This window comes from Miniopterus natalensis, chromosome 3 (assembly GCF_054644295.1).
Source record: "Miniopterus natalensis isolate mMinNat1 chromosome 3, mMinNat1.hap1, whole genome shotgun sequence".
Lineage (NCBI taxonomy): Eukaryota > Metazoa > Chordata > Mammalia > Chiroptera > Miniopteridae > Miniopterus > Miniopterus natalensis.
In genome coordinates, this window is record NC_142083.1 from 20,612,402 (window position 1) to 20,632,380 (window position 19,979).

The window sequence follows — 19,979 nt, forward strand, 5'->3', positions numbered from 1 at the left end:
TTCACCTCAACCTTTAGATCCCATTATGCTGCTACTGACCCTCTTTTATTATTCTCTACATAACATGCTCCTTAAAGTTCCTAGCTCCTCTAGCCTGTATTATGGCCGACTTTTTTTGTGTTTTTTTACACATCCTAATTTAGTCCCTTAGGAAATGCCCTCCTTTAGCGTATGCCTTTCTGGAATAAAGATTCCCTTTTCTTCAGAGGGAAGCACCCCTCCAACGCTCAACACACAATCATCTCTTGTTCCAGGCGTGGCTATATCCTTAGATGATATCACAGTAGTATTCCGTTTTCCAAAAAGTAATCTGGACAATTAAATGGAGATATTAATGGGGGGGGGGTGTCTTTCACTGACTGTCAGCCAGCGCTGGAGGTAAAACCTCAGTAAGAGCAGAAACAAAGACTGTATATTCCTCAAGTACACACACGGGCCGATTCCTCTTTGTTCGTCCCCACTTCAGGTCTGTCTGGAAAATAAAGCTTCACCTGTTCTTGGTGTTCTTCAGCATCCAGGCTAAAAATCTCCCTGACCACCACGAACGGTCTCTCAGACTGAATGGGGGCTCCCAAACCTGAAGTCTTGTCATACTAGTTGGGAAGGATTTTAATGCCCCACCAACTTCATGCTACAAATCAACAGAATATTTGTAAGGAACCATAGCTCGGCATGAAGACAGTGGTATCAGAAACCGCTCTCCCTGGGCGTCCAGGACCCTGCGTCTTGGGATCAGAATCAACAACCACAAGTCGCCTTCATTTCTACCTCAGGCACCATGTCCTACTACCCCAGCCAGTGGGCATCCCAACCCCACCATCACCCACAAAGCTCTTCAAACATGCACCTCTCCTCCCTCACCCAGAAGTGTTGTAAGCATGACAGGATGTCACAATGTGCAAACGAGGAGAAAGAACATAGTTTTAACTTTATGCTACTCTGTCTGCTTGGAATCCAGGCTGAGGTTTAGCTGTTTTCTAGAGAGCATGGTGCCACAGCTCAGAACAGTGAGAAGCCCCAGCCCCCCGGGACTTACCTAGGGATACAGGCTAGATAGGAAATGAGTCTCCTGAGGTCCTCCTGTCGTATTCTGTCATGATTGCTGCGGGCGGGGAACGTTAAGATGGGACCTCCACGCTTATCTCTGCCACCTGAAAAACACACATGTGGAGCACACTCAGACAAAAACAAGAGCGGACAGGACACTAATGTGGCACCGGAAGTCCAACAGTGTCACCCTCCATTCACGAAAAGCTGCACCTCTATCAAATGCAAGGCCAGAAAGGACCGTGCAACAGGGCCAGGCTAGGTCACCCCTCCCGGGCCTCAGCAGAAAAAGTCCTAGCTCTGCACACCACCGGAGGATATCACAGAGGCCTTGTCCTTTCCTTCCAACATGTGTCCTCCTTTCTTCAGTTTTATGTTTGGAGAGAAAAGTTTTCACGCACATTTGCCTTGAACCACCACCCACATCCTCCCACCACCCACCACCCACCATCCCTCTCCTCCTACACATTGCTCCCCCTCCCCTCATATTTTAAGCTCTCCCTTTGCTATCACCCAAACTGGGATTTAAGTCTTGCAAGGGAAAAAACAAGAATGTTCTTCAAACCTCACGCTCGGGACTTTATGTAATCTGGATCCAGGGTGTCTTCCTTTCTCGAGGGCAGTAGCCAACCCCAGTGGCCAAGTTTTACCAATCTTTCACACAAAGCCACATATACAAAGAAAGGAAGGTGGGCTACTCATGCAAGAATTGTAAAGCAGAACTAAATTAGTCAAGGACTTTGGAAAATTACAACACATACTAAATACAAATCTCAGATGATGACTGGCCTTTGAAAGACGGGCAGCCATATTTCTAATTAACATAGACACAATTCTAGTGAAGTCTGCTGGTACCACTGACCATTTTCAGTGAAATTGTCACCTATATTTTATTAAGTCTATCAGGGTTTTCAGGAAAGAATACAGAAGGGAAACTGAGCCTTCCCAGGTGGATCCTCCATTTAGTTTTACAACTCTGGGCATCTCTCTTAGAAGTACAGCACTAAGATCTCAAAATTCAAGTCACAATATGCAACTCTTAATTGTTTTATCATCTTAATTACTTACCTCATCTGCACAGGTAAAATCAAAAAGCAAACAAAGAGCAATGACAGAAAGCCAGATTGTTTCCTTTTCAAAGGTCAAGAAAGTATTCAGCAGAAGCTATTTTAAAAATACATTTTACCAATATAGGCGTTTACAATTTCCTGGGATGGTTAACATGCTTTCTAAACAGGAATAAAACTTAATTCTGATCATTTAAAACGATCCACATGTACTGTTCAGTCACACAGCCTGGAAAAGTGTTATTTACAATTCCAATAATTCTGGTATTAAACGGGGAATACACTAAATCATAGCTACCAGAACATGCTGTGTGTAGTACCCAGTGGTTGATACACACGTTCTCATTTGATCACCACAATGACCCTATTAAGAGGTTTTATCATTCCAGCCATATAAGTAAAGATGCTGAAGCTCAAAGAGCTTCAATAAAGACAAAGGACTCTGCCAGCATGGTCACAGTGGGTCCTTCACCCTGGCAAGAATTTATATAATTTTTCAAACTAGAGGCTTTAGATATTTCTAAAGTAGTAAAAATGTCATAAGGACAACTAAACAATGAGTTCCTGGACTTTTTTATGAATGAAAGAATTCATTCAAAAAAATGAATGAGCCCTGGCTGGTGTGGTTCAGTTGGTTGAGCATTGTCCAATGCACCAAAAGGTCACGGTTCCATTCCCGGTTGGGGCCAAGCCCAGATTGCTAATTAGGTCCCTGGGGGGGGAGGGGAGGGCAGGAGGCAGCCAATCGATACTTCTCTCTCTCTCTCCTTCTCCCTTCTTCTCTCTCTAAAATCAATAAAAACATTTATTTTAAAGTGAGAAGCAGTTATAATGACTAGATTGTCATTACCAAGTAATCATCTAAAACATCATAGTATTTTTAGGGCAATATCAATGGCTCTGGTTTTTTGGAATACCTCTTGTCTCCAATATAAGACAGGAAACAATTTCAATATTTTAATTCCCCAACACCTTTCATTCTTTTCAAAAAGTAATCAATATCCTTAATCAAAAATATTATAGCTCAACACATTCACTCGACTCTTGGTAAAGAGAATTTCATCTAACATTTTTCTGGACCACTATTCCAAATTTTTTTAAATGCAACATAATGTTGGACTCAGTAGGGAAACGGAACGCCAGTGACCTGTGTTCAATTCTCCTTTCTCTAAGGTCATCGTGTCTCTTAATGCAAGCAAGGTAAGCTCTACCATGGTGTAAAAAGTAGAATCCAAACTCTACCCATCAGCAGGTGTCATGCGGGGAGTCAGCAGGCAGGCACACTGCACACGGCCACCTGCTCACTCCAGAGGTGAGAGCTGAACTAAGTGTATGCAGGAGTGTGGGCTGCTGCCCTGGTACTGCTTCACCTTTCAGCTAGAGATCTTCCCCACGCTGGAGTCCCCTGGAACTTACTAGCAGCTCATTCCCCAATCAGGCTCCCACTCGTGTCCTAAAGAAAGCTTACTGAAACCTATACGTGCATTTCAAAGTAAAGGGGGAAATTCAATTTGTCTTTTTTCCTTTTCCCAGAATAGAGCTTCAGAAAACTCTCTAGGGTAGTTTTAAACCTTTATCAAAAATCACTTGTGAAATAAAAATTGCATATTGCATATTCTCTATTTAAATAATTTAAAATTTTGTTTTCACTTGCTAACCTCCCTGCATTGGGGTGTATCTTCCAATCTGGGGTGTGTCACAGTCAGTGACAGGCCAAAATCACCCATCTGCTGACCCCTCCCAGTGAGGTAAAAAAATCAATACAGTAGAATCAATGAAATGTAGTACATGGTCTCTGAGCCCCAAGGAGCTTAAAAGCAATGCCACAGATTCTGTTTAGATTATAGGCCCCAAGATTTAGCTTGTTTGCCAATGTCACAGAAGTACCCAAATAAAAATACTGTTTGGATTATGAAGCAGAAAAGTTACAACTTTAAAGTTCTTGTTCCTGAACTAATAAATATAATAATAATGCAGCTTATAAAAGCATCATCTACTAGACATAGTAATATGTGTCTGATGTCAACCCACAGCCTCATGGTGAGGCGGGCAGGACAGATGTCAGTCCCATTTTATAGACAGGAAACTCAGCACCTTAGTTTGGACAATAAAAAGAAAAGGGCAGGAAATTCATTTCCTGCACCTACCAACGTCACAGGATGTCTATGTAGGAGAGTTTTACAGTCTCTGGACCTTCCTATGTCTGTAATCAAAAGCCAACAGCTCACGAGGGAGTATCTGCCTAGCCAAATGCGTGTTAGTCAAAAAACAAAAGAAAACAAAGAGCACTGTTTTTTTGTTCCTAATGACGCTGTTTTATTTTTCAGTACTTATAAAAACCACGTTCTCTCTACTCCTCCTCTCCCCATCTTTTATTTCTGTAAGGCACCTATCAGCTTCTAGTCAACTATATAACTTACACATTTTTTTGTTTGTCGGTCTCCCCAATAAGAATGGAAGCCCTATGAAGGCAGGTACCTTTGTTCATTCAATGACATCAGTCTACATTCTCGATGCCTAGTGAGAGACGGGCAGATAGAAAAGGTGCTCAATAGATGTCTGCTGTATGAATGGAATCTTCTTCTACATTCCACACAGAGTTAATTAAAAATACCTGCCATCAGGTATCGGGAAGTTAAAAATGGGACTGTCTGAACAGTCTGAGTCTTGCTGCTTCTGGTCATTCTGGGCCATGCTGCTCAAGAGACCAAGAGAGAAATGAGTCTCACTGGATTTAAGGAAGTAATTGTATACAGACATTTGTAGCTATAACGTGGGACCTTTTCAGCCTTCTTTTTAATATTGAAATAAACCTCAGTTTATTTATCGTCTGTGTTTCCTACAAGAATAAAGACTCTAAGAGGACTCTAGAGTTCTGGAAAGGCCTCTGATAGCAGCTGAATTTCCAGTCAGTCACTAAGGACTCAGACCATACTAGATACTAATAAAAATATACAAGATGAATGGGAGGTACCCCTTCCTTCCCTTTCCACAAAATGCTGAATTCTGCAAAACTGGAACAAGAAGAATTAAAGTAAGTAGTCACAATACTAATAGCAAACCTCTGGGCAATCCAATTCTACCTTACTGCCAATACCTCCACTTGCAAAGGTGAATGTTCACCTTGCCCCAAAAAAGCTATTCTAAAAAAGTAACCCAAGGTCCATCCACAGGCAACTGACTGAATAAACTGTGGAGTACATACACACAGTATAGTCACATACAACTGTAAAAGAAATGACTCTAGATGCACTGCGATATACTCTCTAGAGCACTGTTTAAAGTGAAACAAGAGGGACAGAGAAAATGGTGCATAATAATTACTGTTTATCTAAGGGAAGGGGGTATGAGAATAGATTGATGGATAGATAGAATGCTCTTATTTTAAAAGTATAAGAAATAACCCCAAACTAAAGAAAACAAAACAAAAATATGTTTCCTACGGGGGAGTAATGGTACAGGGTGAGAGAGGTAAAGAGAGAAACTAGATTTAACTAGTTTTTTTTAGATTTTAACCTTGGAGTGATGTACACATTTTACTTAATATTGAAGCAGATTAGGTGGCTGTTTTGGTGTGTTTTTTTAAGCCTTAAAAATAAAGCACAATGAAACAAATGATCCTGAGTTTCAAGTTGGTAGGAACTGGATTCACACAGAGAGGAACTATTTTATGTGACTTTAAAACACACCAATAGTACAGCACATTCCTACTGGTATATGCTCCTGGACAACAAAACAGAAGTCACACTGTGGCACAATAGTATTACAATGTAAATAAGCAATTATGTTCATGAGAGTAGGAACTAAGATTTTTAGCATAAGGAAAAGGAAATACACGTACATAATAAAAGAAAAAGAAAATATCTGTAATCCCAAATGTGAATTAAAAATTTTATTTTATTATACTTTTTAAAAGATTTTTAATTGAGTCCAGCTGGCGTGGACCAGTGGTTGAGCATCAACCTATGATGCAGGAGATCACCGTTCGATTCTCAGCCAAGGCACATGCCCAGGTTTCGGGCTTGATCCCCAGAGGGGGGTGGGGGGTGTGCAGGAGGCAGCCGATAGATGACTCTCATCATTGATGTTTCTATCTCTCCCTCTCTCCCTTCCTCTCTGAAATCAATAAAAACATATTTAATGTTTAAAAAGATTTTTAATTGACTTTTTTGAGAGAGAGGAAAGGAGAGGGTAACATCAGTGTTAGAGCAAAACATTGATTAGCTGCTCCTGGGGATCAAGCCCACTACACGGGCATGTGCCCTGACCGGGAATCAAACCGGCTACCTTTCCTTGCTCAGGAGGGTGCCCAGCCAACTGAGCCACAACAGCCAGGGATAAATTGAAAATTTTAGTATGAAGTTATGACATCTTTCCTCACTGGAAAAAAAAATACACACACACACAATTTCCTAGATGTGTTCACTGAAGAGACAGAAACAATCACCCCAGAAGAGCAGCGAGCTTCCCTAGCACCCAGCACCTTTCCCCACCAGAGGAACCAGGGGAGTTTAGAGAAATGGCTGGCTGGCTGCCCATGTGGAGCAGGAAACAGACAAGTTGGACATGAAACATTTGGTCACAGCAGCGTAGAGAAGCTGAAATACTGTGGTACAAGGACTCAGGAGCCACTCTGAAGAGGCTCCCACTGTCCAAAGATGAGAAAATTTTAACTTCTCCAAGAGAAAAAGAAATGTACAGTGAATTAAAACACATCAAATACATTTAAAATCATGAGTTCAAAATGATACTAAAAAAACCCCTCAACGGGTTTTTTAGTCTAAGATGTCTAATGGTCATCTTTCATTAGTCTGAAAACTGGTAAAGGACAAGAATCAGTCACTTATCCTGGGTTCTCAGGGTAGCCCAGAAACTGATGGTGCGACTCTTCTCCTCATGGAATATCCAAGTTGACAAATGAAGAAGAAAGGATATAGTTAGACCGTCAGCATTTTGCAGCCCTAGTAACATACTAGATCTGCACAATGATCATCAATAAATGCTTCACTAGACTCTCCCTGTAAAACTCCCAGTAGAACTACCCACCACCACCCATGAAGGATTTCTGCCTTCTTACCTGCAAAACCTAAGCTAAGTCTAATCAAGCCTCGAGACTTAGCTCCTAGTTACAAGCAATACAGGGAAAGGGGAACATGTTAAATGACCACCCAGGGATGCAACCAGCAAAATCTAATAAAATGTAGGAAAATTTACAGGAACACGCCTGGTTTCCTCACCTAATAAACATGAAGGGGTAAGACAGAAATAATGAGGAGGAAGAATCTACAAATTAAGAGAGACATCAGACATACCAACTAGTTGTGATGTGTGTCCTATAGAAAAAAATCACAAGCAGGGAAATGTGAATACTGATTGGCTTTTTATATTAAAAAATTACTACTCATTTTTAGGCCTGTTAATGGAAGTATAGTTTTTTTTAGCCTTATCTTTTACTGAACTAAATATTTATAAATAAAATGACACGATATCTGGAATTGACTTCAAAATTACTCACAGTGAAGGGAGGGAGGGGTAAACAGCAACATAGATGAAACAAGATTACTGACGCATACCATGGGTCCATGAAAAGTCACTACACTATCCTCTCCTGTGAGGGAGGTTGAAACGTTCCATGACAAAGTTAGGGGGAAAAGTGTTGGGAATTCTGGTAGTTGTCTGTGAGTTCTTTCAAGGCCCAAACCCTAGTGGCACAGGAACTACACATCATGGGTGAAATTACATATAAGACGTCATAGAGAACAGATATAGATGAGTATATATGTATGTGTAAACACATGCACATTCAATACATAATATATGCTACATTAAATATATATACTAGAAATATATGTAACGTATTATGTATATATATAATAAACATAAACTACACTTGACGTGCACACACACATACACATCATGAAGTAGAAACCACAGGGCACACTTCTTTCAGTGGCCCTCCTTCTGGCTTCAGGCATGAAGTTAGATATGTCATCTAACCTCATTTAATTCACCCTCTGAATGGAGAAAGTAGTATTTTGCTATCTTACTTAAGTGCAATGAGGATTACTTTTTAGAGTACCTAGAGATGAGACTGAGGATCAGAAATATCTGAGTTCAAGAAAACCTCACTGGTTTTTTAGATCGTGACCTAAAAAGTAGCTCATGGAATCACCGACACTTTGGCCTGCTTTTCAGAAGCCCTGGCTACTCACTTACATTTGATTTACGAAAAGCCACTCATATGGAGAGCTTTTACAAAAGTAGCATAATATCCCCTAATATTTTTAAAAATGGGGTCTTAGCAGAAAATTAGCAGTTGCCAGTGCAAGGGGTGGGGACTTGGGGAACTTGACGGGGGGTTTTCTGGGGGTTGATCAAAATGTTTTGGAATTAGACTGTGATGATGGCTGCACAATCTTATAAATCCACTAAAATCCACTGAATTGTACTATAAAAAGGTAGATTTTATGTTCTGTGAATTACTTCCCAACTAAAAAAAAAAAAGGGGGTTCACAGGTTAAGTTTTTTAAAAAGTTAACTCATTCTTTGTAAACCACTCCCCCCAAATTTTATCATACAAATAACCATTTGTTTCTAACTTTATGATTTTTTTTTTCCCTTTCCCCTTACTAAGTGAGATATCAGTAATCCTAAGGCAATCAGCAGTCAGTTCACACTAATGCAGCTTGCCAATTCTAGTCATAAATTAGAAAGTACTGTAAAATCGTGGTGGCGCTTACTAACTTCACCTCGTTAACACAGCTGGTGAAGTTCCACCACCTCTTATATTTTAAAACAGTTCCATATCAAATTTTTTGCAATGCAAACCTTCCCTCCCCACTAAAGATACCCAGCTTGAATTATGTCTGCAGAATTTAAGGTTTTAGCATAATTCATGACATAATTCTAAAAGATTAATGATTTCATTTCTTCAATTTGTTAAAGGATAGTTTTATTTTTAATACGAACTTAGATTTTAAAAATGCCATCTAATAATACATTGTGTATTAAATGCCTAAAAAAACAATGAATACAAATCAAAATCACCAATCTTAACCTTCCTCAGTTTTACATGTCTATCTCCAGGGCTTAACAAAAAAAGAAAGTGGAACAACTAGAGGTTTAGGAACAAAAGGGGGGACAGAAGGAACAAGTGGTCTCATCACAGATCCAAACTTTAAAATAAAAGCTGATGAACATGCGGGATCAGGTGTCTGTAAGCCTTTCTTATTGATGCCTCTTATATTTATAAGTAGAGTCTTTTCATTCTATTAACTTTAAAATCCATCTGTAAACTACAAAGTCAGGAGTTCACAAAACTGGCATGAGTCCATATTATGTAGCTTGTCAGGAACTGATTAGAAAACAGCAAAGGCTACTTTTAACAGTGAATTGCAAGCCAAGAGTTGTTTGCCTTTTCATTCTTTAACCATGTGTTCTCATCGATCTGAAGCACCTTCTTGTTTTCATGAACTTTGTATAATCTTCTGCTAACATTCCAAATGCATTATGCATTAGATTTACTTCAGCAAAATCATCAAACAGTGTCTGACAGGGGCCAAAAAATACTGCTAGACAGAAAGCAAGGTAAGAGTAACAAAAATACCATAGGAAATTGCGTCCTAAATATACACCAATCCCATGGGCCAAAAGGACACCCAAACCATATAAAAGCAGCTAGCAGTGTTATAAATTCAAAATAAAGTATTCAAGAGGAGACATCGATCAGCATCGTATGTCTGGTTTGGGAAGGATGACCAGTTATCAAGGGAAATACATCCAGGAAGACTGTCTAAAAGCATGTGACCGTCCACAGATTTACTTCCTTGTAAAACAGAGCAGAAAAATCTCTCAAACCTTTGCTTTTGTAACAAGTAAACTGGCACCAAAAAGGTGGAATACCCAATAGCTGTTCTGTTTCCCAAGGAGACAATCTCCAAAAACCCCTAAAGCTGACCCTGTATGTGCAGAGGGGAGGGCAGTCAAGTGGCCTAAAGCCTGGAGGACTGGTGCAGACTGTCACCACGCTACAGGAGGGCCAGGTGTCCCAAGCACAGGGTTCTACAGGTAAGTGGAGGACCCAGCTGGTAAAGACCACCAGGGTTTTCACAGTCCATGACAAGGGTTCTAGTAACTCCAGGACCAGAGTGGCCAAGGGAAGAGTCATGGATCCATGGGCGTCCTCACTTCCCCAAAGAGGAGGCAACAGGTAGCTACAAAGTACAAGAAACCAAGGTAAAAAATTCAGGACATGTCGACACACGGTCACATTCCCACCACTTTTGCTGAGATGACAAACTTTTAAAAAAATCAGTTGTTTTACCTAACTGATCAGGGCAAAGGAGCCAAATGTTTGTGACAGCCACAAACATTTGAATCACCAGTGTTACCTGACCTACACTGTGCCTGCCAGCAGAAGAAAATGCTTTGGGCACTAATTTCTCAGGAAAATACTACAAGAATAAAGCAGTTAAAAATCCACGGAAATACCAGTGCTCCTGTGGGTGTGGCAGGTGAGCTAGTTTAGTATTTCAGACTCTGCGTGATACTATGTCAGAAGTAGTCAGAGGATCAATAAAAGCAGGTCAGAAAGTTAAACTTTACCTGAAAGGTATGCAACTTTTTCCTTTAAAATTGGCAAAACATCCATAGCTTTCATTTCATCGTTTTTTCGAAACCCTGAAATACAGAAGAAAATAAAATTATCAGGTTGCTTGAATGATATTTAATTTTTTAACCATTCTATCCAATGCCAACACAGCAGCTTTCTTTACACCCATTAAACCGACTCTAGAAATATCATCGTTTGAAAACATTTTAATTCTGTGAAGGAAAGTCTCTGATCACAGCAATGATTTAATGTCAAGCAATGATTTGCCCACAGACCCGGAGGCTACTGTACGAAGCAGGCTCCTGGCCATTTCTAACAATCAAAATCTGGTCCCAAAAAGACAGGATATAAAATCAGTTCACATCATTTCAAAAATCTTCATTTTAATGTTGTAGATTAATATAAATACTGCTGTTTTGGCACACTAAAACCCCTAGGGGGAGCCCAACACCTCATCCTATCAGACCAGAGTCAAAAATAAACAGTGGCAGGGAGGAGAGAAGTGATTATAAATAGCTGGGGACTGGCCACAGCTCCCAGTTGGCTCTGTCCTTCCAGGCTTTCTGGGTCATGCCCCCCTGGAGGAATGTCATGTGGTAAGATGGCCCAGTGCCACCTGCTTTAGAGGGTGGCCAAGGCCCTCTTCTCACTTCAAACCAACTCTCCCTACACCCCTCAATACCTTAGAAGGCCAAGTGGAAATCTTGTGGAGAAACATGCACCAGGCAAGCTGGGCCAAGCCAACGTCCATTTAATAAGCAAAAGGAATTCTTGCAGCCCAAACATGTCCAGCCCAGCTCACCAAAGCGAATGCCCACATGGAAGTTTGAGGTAAAAAATGTCCATACTCATGATAGCATAGCCCCAGGATATTTCTCTTGGAGGTCTCTAACAGAGGCCATCTAGGTTCAAGGATGCTGGCCTGCTCATCAAAACTAGTAACTATGGTCACTGACAGAGCACTCTCTAGAAAAAAATAAAAGACTGCTGTCCCATCCCTATTTTCCTGTTTGTTTCTGCCAAAATAGTACAAGAAACGCATCCAAAATGTAAGCTTGGTACCAACCAATGCAAACACAGAGACCGGAAATTAGAAAGTAAACAAATGGAGCTTCCACTTCAGGTCTGTTTGAGGGGCTCTTATTGGGCCACCTCTGCCACAAATTAAATCTACAAAACACAACTCTCTCAAGGCACTGGAGAGTGACCAAAAGCAGAGAGAGACACTTGGGAAAAGGAAATGACATTAGGTGTATTTTCCCTATTAGGGCTTTTAGCCAGAGGACAGGGCCCAGTCTAAGCCACATGGAGCTGCTAATGTTAAGCGAAATAAGACAGGCAGAGAAAGACAAATATCACATGACCTCACTTATATGTGGAATCTAAAGAACATAATAAACTGATGAACAAAACAGATTCAGTGACATGGAAGCATGGATCACACTGACGAATCTCAGAGGGAAGGTGAGGGGGCGAGTGAGTGGGGCGAGATTCCCCAAAGAATCTACATGCATAGATGCATAACCCACGGACACTGACAACAGTGTGGTGAAGGCCTGGGGAGGGGAGTGGATGCAGAGGGGAAGAGGTCAATGGGGAAAAAAGGGGACATCTGTAATATTTTGAACAATTAAAAAAAAAGAATCAGGACACAGCTCAGAATGACCTCAGCAGCTGAAATTGAGAGAAGAAACTGTGGAAAGGAGAAAGGGAGGCCCCAAATTCAAAGTACAAAATTGGCCCAAATCTCTGTTCCCTGAGCCTCGTATGTGCTGGGCAGGCTCCAAGCAGCCTAAGCTCTAAGCTAAGGATGAAAGACCTGACCAAGGTTTGAGTTGTTGCCCACTGCAAAGGAGACGGAGTTTGTAGCTTGAGTCCAGCCAAAACAGCCTGCTAAACCAAGCTAGCAAACGACAAACACAGCACCTCTGGGAGGAATATAACCGAATCCAGTCTCTACAACATTATCATTTCCAGAAGCAAAGAATGACTATATTAATGGTGTGGTTTGATTTTTTTTAAAGTAAACCTTTCCTGTCCATAGAATGTATATACTAACAACCCAGTTTAATGGAATTAACAACGACACTGACAATCACCAGAGACTTTGCACAAAGTCGGCAGCAAACAAATCTTGATGAGGACCCTGAGGTCCAGGAGGCTCAGTGGTACCACCTAGCTGGTCATGAAAAGGCTTGATGCAACCCGGACCTCCAGATCACCAGGCCATTTGGCTTTCCAACATACCACGCTCTGTGCTGGCAACCTACCAAGCTTGTAAAACAGTGGCTATTTATAAAAGGCAAGACAAGAGCCAAGAGTTCTGGAATTTCATCCTTAAGGTTCCTTCAAAACTCTTGAATGGATGCAATCTGGTCTCAGCAATTCATTGCCAGTCATTGGGTAATTCACTGAACGTGCCTACGAGATTGATTACCTCCAGTTCCATTTGAGGTTGGCACAGGTGGCAGTAGGGCAAATGCAAAGAGAAATTAGGCACCACCTCGGGCCTCAAGGAGACAAGTTTACATATACCCATAGAAAAGGCATAGTATGAAAAGTTCCATAAGCAGCACAAAATGCTAGGGGACCCAGGCAAATATGGAAGCAGACAAAATTATAGAAATACTAGAAAGAATTAAGCCTTCGCTATAGATCCCAATCTATAGGACTTGAAAAGGATCCCCTTTCTATTACTACCAGATTAAGACAAGGCATGCTTCCTACCATGCCCACAGCTGCCCTGGCCAGGACACAGCACAGCCCTCTGAGAAGTATCACCACAAACTGCAGTCCTGGACTCCCACAGTCCAGAAACAGGAGCCCCACCTATGGGTCCAGCTCCCTTTCACACAACCCTCCACAAGGAGAATGTCCTAATCCCAGTGCTGGTGCCTCAAAAGAGGACTATGTGACTTCTAATAATTACAAAGCATTCCTGACCATTCCTGCTGACTCTCTGAACACACCCATTTATTAATACTCTTGATGGAGTGGATGATGAAAGTTAGAGCTGCCATGTTCCAGGCCACCCCACAGGAAGAATATCATATCGATGAAAAAAGAAGGCGAAGAAAACAAAACTTAAGAATGAAAATCGCAATTTCCTACATCGTACTATAAGCCACAAACTCATTCCCAGCTGTATTTTCAGCTTCTTAAAACTGTGGTTGCATTAGCCTATCAGTTCCTGAATTTCTCCCCTAAATAAAACTCAGTCTTTCTAGGAGGAAATGCTTGTGAATTGATGGCTAAACTGGTATTGAAATGTGTTATACCTGTATTGTGATTTATGCACATGTCCAAACACAGACTAGGATACTAATTCTAAACAGTTTTACCACCATGTTTTTGTTGACTATGTCACAGAAAAAAAGAGATGTTAACTTTATTAAAATTGTCAATTAAAAGTTTTTAAACAGAAAAGAAAATGGGGAAGGGGAAGCAGAAATATAAAACTAACCACACAAAGAAATTGAGTGTGTGGCTATTATGGCTGTCACCTAAACATTAATTTTAATCTCATTTCCATTTTAAAAAACAGACCCAATAAGAAAAAGACTGACAAAACATGTATGCATACTAAAGCCAGATTAAATACATCATGTAACTTTCAATTAAAAGCAAGAAGAACTCAGCCATGAAATAGCCTTAAATCAAAAAGGCAGATTCTGTACCATGCCCTGAAGAGCCATTTATGAAAACAGAGTGTAACTATAAAAACAAATTATAAAGAAATGGTTTCTGTGCTATTCCACTGATTCTAGATTACACTACAGAGAAGACAATTCCCACTGTCATCTCTTCTTGTGTGTTAAAGGATTTAGCTGTGGTTCCTAAACTTTAGGAACAAAGGTATGTGCCCAGAGACTATCCCGGGAAGCACACATCTCTCCTCCTACGCTCATGTCAAGGGAAAGGAACAGCAAAAGCCACCTTGGACTGATACTTCTGAGATCACAGATCACATCTTAGTGCCACAGACCAGGAGTCAGCAATAGTTTTACTTCTAAGTGTCACCAAGGGAGTTTGAATATGCCAGTAATAGGTGGAAGGGGGTACCACAAAGAGAATTCTGGTAAAAATTAGAAGAGAAAGGGCAGAAAAAGAAGAGCAACTTGAAAGGTAAATGGCCAAAGTAAGAGGGCATTTAGTTGTATGCATTTCTTGAATTACTGCAGATACCTTTTCCAATTACATAGAACTTACAGTGAAGTGCACAGAAAGATGGATGGTTTTTGTTACAAGTTAAAGAGCATTTTGCTACCTGAGACAAAAAATCCAATGTGAGTTTTCATGAAATGCTAGCTTCAGGGGACAGAGAACACAGCCCAGACTGCTGGCAGCCCAAGCTCATCTGTTGGGCCAGAGATGTTTCCTGGGGGCATCCTAAAGGCATGCAACAAGTGCTTTTCCAAACCAAGTCTACAGGAATCTGATAGACATATCTACCGTTACTCTCAGATCCTGAGATTAATATTTACTGAATACTACTGGGGGAAAAGGGTTTAGGTTAAAAATCACATTTTATCGCTGTTAATATAAATGAGAAGATAGTGCTTGGTGATTTTCTTTCCTCTTTCCAGTTCCAAGTCAACACAAATAATACCTTTTCTTAAAGCAAATTAATTTGAATATTTAGAGGTTTTAATATAGTCATTAAAAAAAATCTCAACTCCAAGGTTCAGCATGATATTACTTTTTAATTGCTAAAACTGATTCTGTTATCACCTTTTAAATCACTATTTAGTTCAGCAGCATGTCAATCTGAGATAAATTTTGAACTTCTGCTCCCAAATTGCTCATCTTTTTAAAACTGATAAGCATTATGTTGCCCATCAAGAGGTTAGTTTTCCTTGCTCTTCTTTAAATCAGCCTGCTGGCCAGAGGATGGCTGTTTTGTTCCCTGCTGTATCCCAATACTTAGGACAGGGCCAGGCACAGCATGGTCAATAGATATGGATGACTGATTGACTGAATAAACATACTTCCCCAGCTGCTTAGCCCTGAAGCCCCCCATTCAAGCACCTCAACGTTCCTCAGCACTTTCTATTTTAGGTTGTGAGATAGAAGCTCAGTGTTGCTCAGATGGCCACTCCTATAATATGATTTATAAGAAGGAAAATTAACCTCTCCGCCCTAGGAGGCAATATCTCACAAGTTATCATTCAACAATGGAAAATCTTTTACTGGAATCAATGGTCTGAAACTTCAACTATCTAATACCTCACTGGTCAAATCAATTTCTCATTTTTATCCCGAGACTCTGCAAGGAGGTGCTGTATTGTCACTGTTGACAGATACCTCTTGAAGCGAGTCACTGCTGACCAGAATGCTCACTCACGTGGTCGTTTCCTTGGTATTAGATTTCTTTTAAAACAAATAGAAAAGGAACAACAACCCTTCCCAATTTTCTTTTTTACTTAAGAAAAAAAAGCACCATAGAAGTATGTTCACAATGAGCAAACGCATTTATGTAGCACATTATTCTAAAAGTTCTTTGTTTTTACATTGTGGTTAAAAATTTAAAGTGAAATACATCAAGCGAGTTTAAAAATGAGTCAAAATTTTAAAAGAATCTTAAACTAAAACATAGGTTAATTTTTTAACCCCAAACTTCTCCCAGATACTAGCAATAACCATAGTTACTTTTTGATCATTTAAAAAGAGCCGGTGCCTTGTTCTGAACTGTCTGCCTCATCTCCTGCACCGGGATGTGTCCTTAGAAGACAATCCACAGGGCCAGCTGTGCTCCCCATCCATTTCAGAGACCCTGTCAGCTATACTGCTTTAGCATTTACTAAATGGGAATATGGAAAGTGAGAGAAACTGGGGAAAAAATCTTATAAAAACACAGGCTGTAGAGGAATAAAAATGTGTTGATAAGTAAAGCAGCACTTTGAAACAACAAAAAAAAAAGAAGCATTACATAGTAAGCAGGAGGATTACTGTTAGTACCAAGTCTTGGTGATAATTACGAAATTTTACTCATTCGTTTATCTGGGGGAAACGGGGGCGCCACGCACCCCTGCACACAAAGAACGGTGATAAATCTCTGCATCAGCGGCGCTGCGCATGCGCGGGCCCAAATGGAGGTGACGTCACCCCTCCCGGGCAGGAGCCCGCAGCCCCGACTCCCGGACCTTTCTCTGCAGTGCCCGCAGGATTAGTCACACATCCCAGGGAGCAGCGGCGCGTGAGGACAGCGCTGGTGCTATCAGGGGTTTCCGTCAGGCAAGCATTCAGACCAGTGTTGCATAGGAAGGAAGCATTTTAACTATCCTGGACCCTCTACGAAAATGTTTATGCGGGCAAAGACACAAGGTTATAAATCAAATGGTTTAAATGTCTTTTTTACTAACATAAAAAATTAAAACATATAATGCAATCCTTATATTATTTTTACATAAACATAGCTATAACCTTCACACACAGAATATTTATAAAATGCATATAAAGTGAATTACGTACTTATATCAGTAACATGGACATGTTCACAGACCGCCACACAGGAATATGAATGGAGTTTCATAGGGCAGCATTGTAATTTTTACTTAGAACCTTTATGGTTTAATAACTGTCAGACTGGTTGATTTACTCCTTCACAAAATTTGAGAAGCAATAGCCTGTGACATCATAACTTTAAGGAAGAAAAAGCAGCATACATCTGATTGATTCCAGGGAGTTAAGGGCATTTCAAGTTAAAATAGCTCCAGTTTTTAATGTCTTGGGCACAAAACACAGAGGACAAACCAAAATAACCAAAAAGATCATAACAAAAAGAAAGTCTTAAACTACAACATATACTTTAATATAAACGAAACAATCTGCAGAATTTTTAACTGTTAATGCTTTAATTATGTATTAACTGTGCATTAGAAGTTAATTAAAAAGCGTAACTCAAACCAACTGAAGGGAGTATTTCAACAGCCAAAAGAGGAGTAGTATAAAAGAGGAGTCTGCCTTCTTACGGAATCAGGAACCCAGATGTGCCATTCATCTGTGCTTCCCTGGGGACCAGCACAGGGCTAAGCACAGGGAAAACGTATCCTCGTGTTTGCCTAGTGCCAAAAGAAAGAATGAGTCCATCTGTCCGTCTGTGCCTGCAGAGCCTGTCAGGAGGTGCCCCTGGGAGAAGCTCACTCAGTCTGTCCTCTGGGACCCCAGTGATCCCATCCTAAGCTACATACATGCATGTACCTACATATGATTTTGTGATGCTGACCTGCTCCAAAGAAGACTGGCTTTACATAAGAAGCAGCTTCTCAGGAAAGCTGCTTAGACACTAAATTTGTATCAAACGAATCACCCTTATCCTCTATCAAATAAGAAAAGAAAAAAATTCTAATGTCCACATGTACTTTAATGCAGATCAAAATCATATTCTGTAAAATAAAGCTCTACTATAATTCTTTTCCTTTAGATAAATATACTTTTAATTATTACATAAGGTGCAGACAGGTTTTCAATACAGGCAAGTAGTATAAATTGGTGGTTTTAAACTTCTGTGTACACAGACTTGCCCTACATCGGGTGGCTTGAACATAACATACAATCTAGGGCCAGTGTTGAACTCAGTCTGTTCCAGAAAGCACCATACACGTGGGTCAGTTCTGTGGCACAGGTACTTGTGTTAGAAAAACCAGGCCCAGAGGGATCAGAATAGGAGGAGGTGTCCCAGAAGATATAAAATTCCTGGGGCGGAGACAATTGTGGTGGGTCTTGACTGCCTAGCAGGAAACTGTCATCACTAAAAAAAAAAAGACCCATCAGGAAGACTCCCTCTGATCCATTCGGCTACTCCCCTAAACATACATCCCATCATTTTACTCCCCTAAAATTCTTCAAATAAAGCCCAAACTCCCTGACATGGCACAAAGTCCCTCATGGTCTGACGTCTGCTTACCTCACTAGTTCCCCACTCATTACCCTCTCCTCACACCCAACTCACACCAGAAATTCCAATCACCCACAAGTAACACATACCCTTGCTCACCACTGAACTTCCACACACACTGCTCTCCCATGGGCCTAAAACACCCCCTCACCTCCCAACATGCACGTGATCACACACACTATTCATCTTCACAACTCCTCCTGAAAATCTCAGACAAGACCCCCCCCCTTCTGTGATACCTCCACTACTGGATCAGATCCCTCATCCTGCACTTCCACAGCACCCCACATCCTTACCCCACTGCGCAGTAATTATCTAAATACACATCAGTGTCCCCCTTTAGAAGGTGAGCTCCTAGAGGGAAGGGGCTGACCTGTGTCTTACTGCATAGTTCCAATGGCTGCCCAGCAAAGTGCTATAGCCCACACTCGAACCTTCATCCCCAGCTGGAAATTTTAAGTGGACATCTCCAACCTGGAGTTCTAAACAAAGTGCCCATCTCATCACAGAGAGCAACAGCTAACAACAATCTACTGGCTGTACACGGCCATTTAGAGGAGGCTAAGGTGACTGCATTAGTTCTTTGTCTAGTATGTTTGGTGACTAGTACATAAAATTACATTTACATATCCTTCACCTATATTTGAAAGTAGGAAACAAAACGCTGACTTGAGGGTATTTACAATGTAAGTAAAAGTTATTTTCTGCCCCAGCCACCCCACAAAAAATAATTAATTGACTGATTATAAAAAGTGTCCCTGATGAGAAGAGCAGGCTGTGCTTTGGGAGAACATTTGGTGGCTTCTCGCTCCACCTCCTCAACCACCAAAAGGAATGCAGAAACCACTTAACTGAAAAGTTACTTCCATTTGGATTTAATTCCACTATAAAATCACTAGAAAGATATACCTTTAATAACATCAGAGAATTTCTATCACCCAGTCCTCTGATGAAGCTTAGAGTTGGTGTTTTTAGTCACTGGGCACGAAGGATGTATTCACACACGGTTCTCTCTCAAGCCCTAGAGGTTTTCCCCCTAAATGGTATGTTCCTGATTTTAAAAAGCTTATATGGTCACCTAAAACAAAATATAACACACATGAGACCAACAGTGGCTTAACAATGTATATGCAACAAGCAAAGTCTGATGGACAAATAAATGTCTTGCAAATATGTAACACATGTTTTATATAGATAGATAATAGATGATGATTGCAAATATGTAATACATGTTTTATATAGATAGATAATAGATGATGACTGCAAATATGTAATACATGTTTTATATAGATAGATAATAGATGATGATTGCAAATATGTAATACATGTTTTATATAGATAGATAATAGATGATGAT

The 19,979-nt window shown here is 40.5% G+C and overlaps 1 protein-coding gene across 3 annotated transcripts in view; it reads right to left on the bottom strand.

Moving 5' to 3' along the window:
• TRIO (trio Rho guanine nucleotide exchange factor) overlaps positions 1-19,979 on the bottom strand; it is a 301,493-nt gene that overhangs the window by 191,113 nt on the left and 90,401 nt on the right. For all 3 annotated transcript variants that reach the window (XM_087815342.1, XM_087815343.1, XM_087815344.1), the window contains exons 2-3: positions 10,719-10,793; positions 1,037-1,151 (exon numbers count right to left, since the gene is read on the bottom strand). In XM_087815342.1, coding sequence (XP_087671468.1) covers positions 1,037-1,151; positions 10,719-10,793 — 190 coding nt within the window. The remainder of the gene's footprint in view (positions 1-1,036; positions 1,152-10,718; positions 10,794-19,979) is intronic.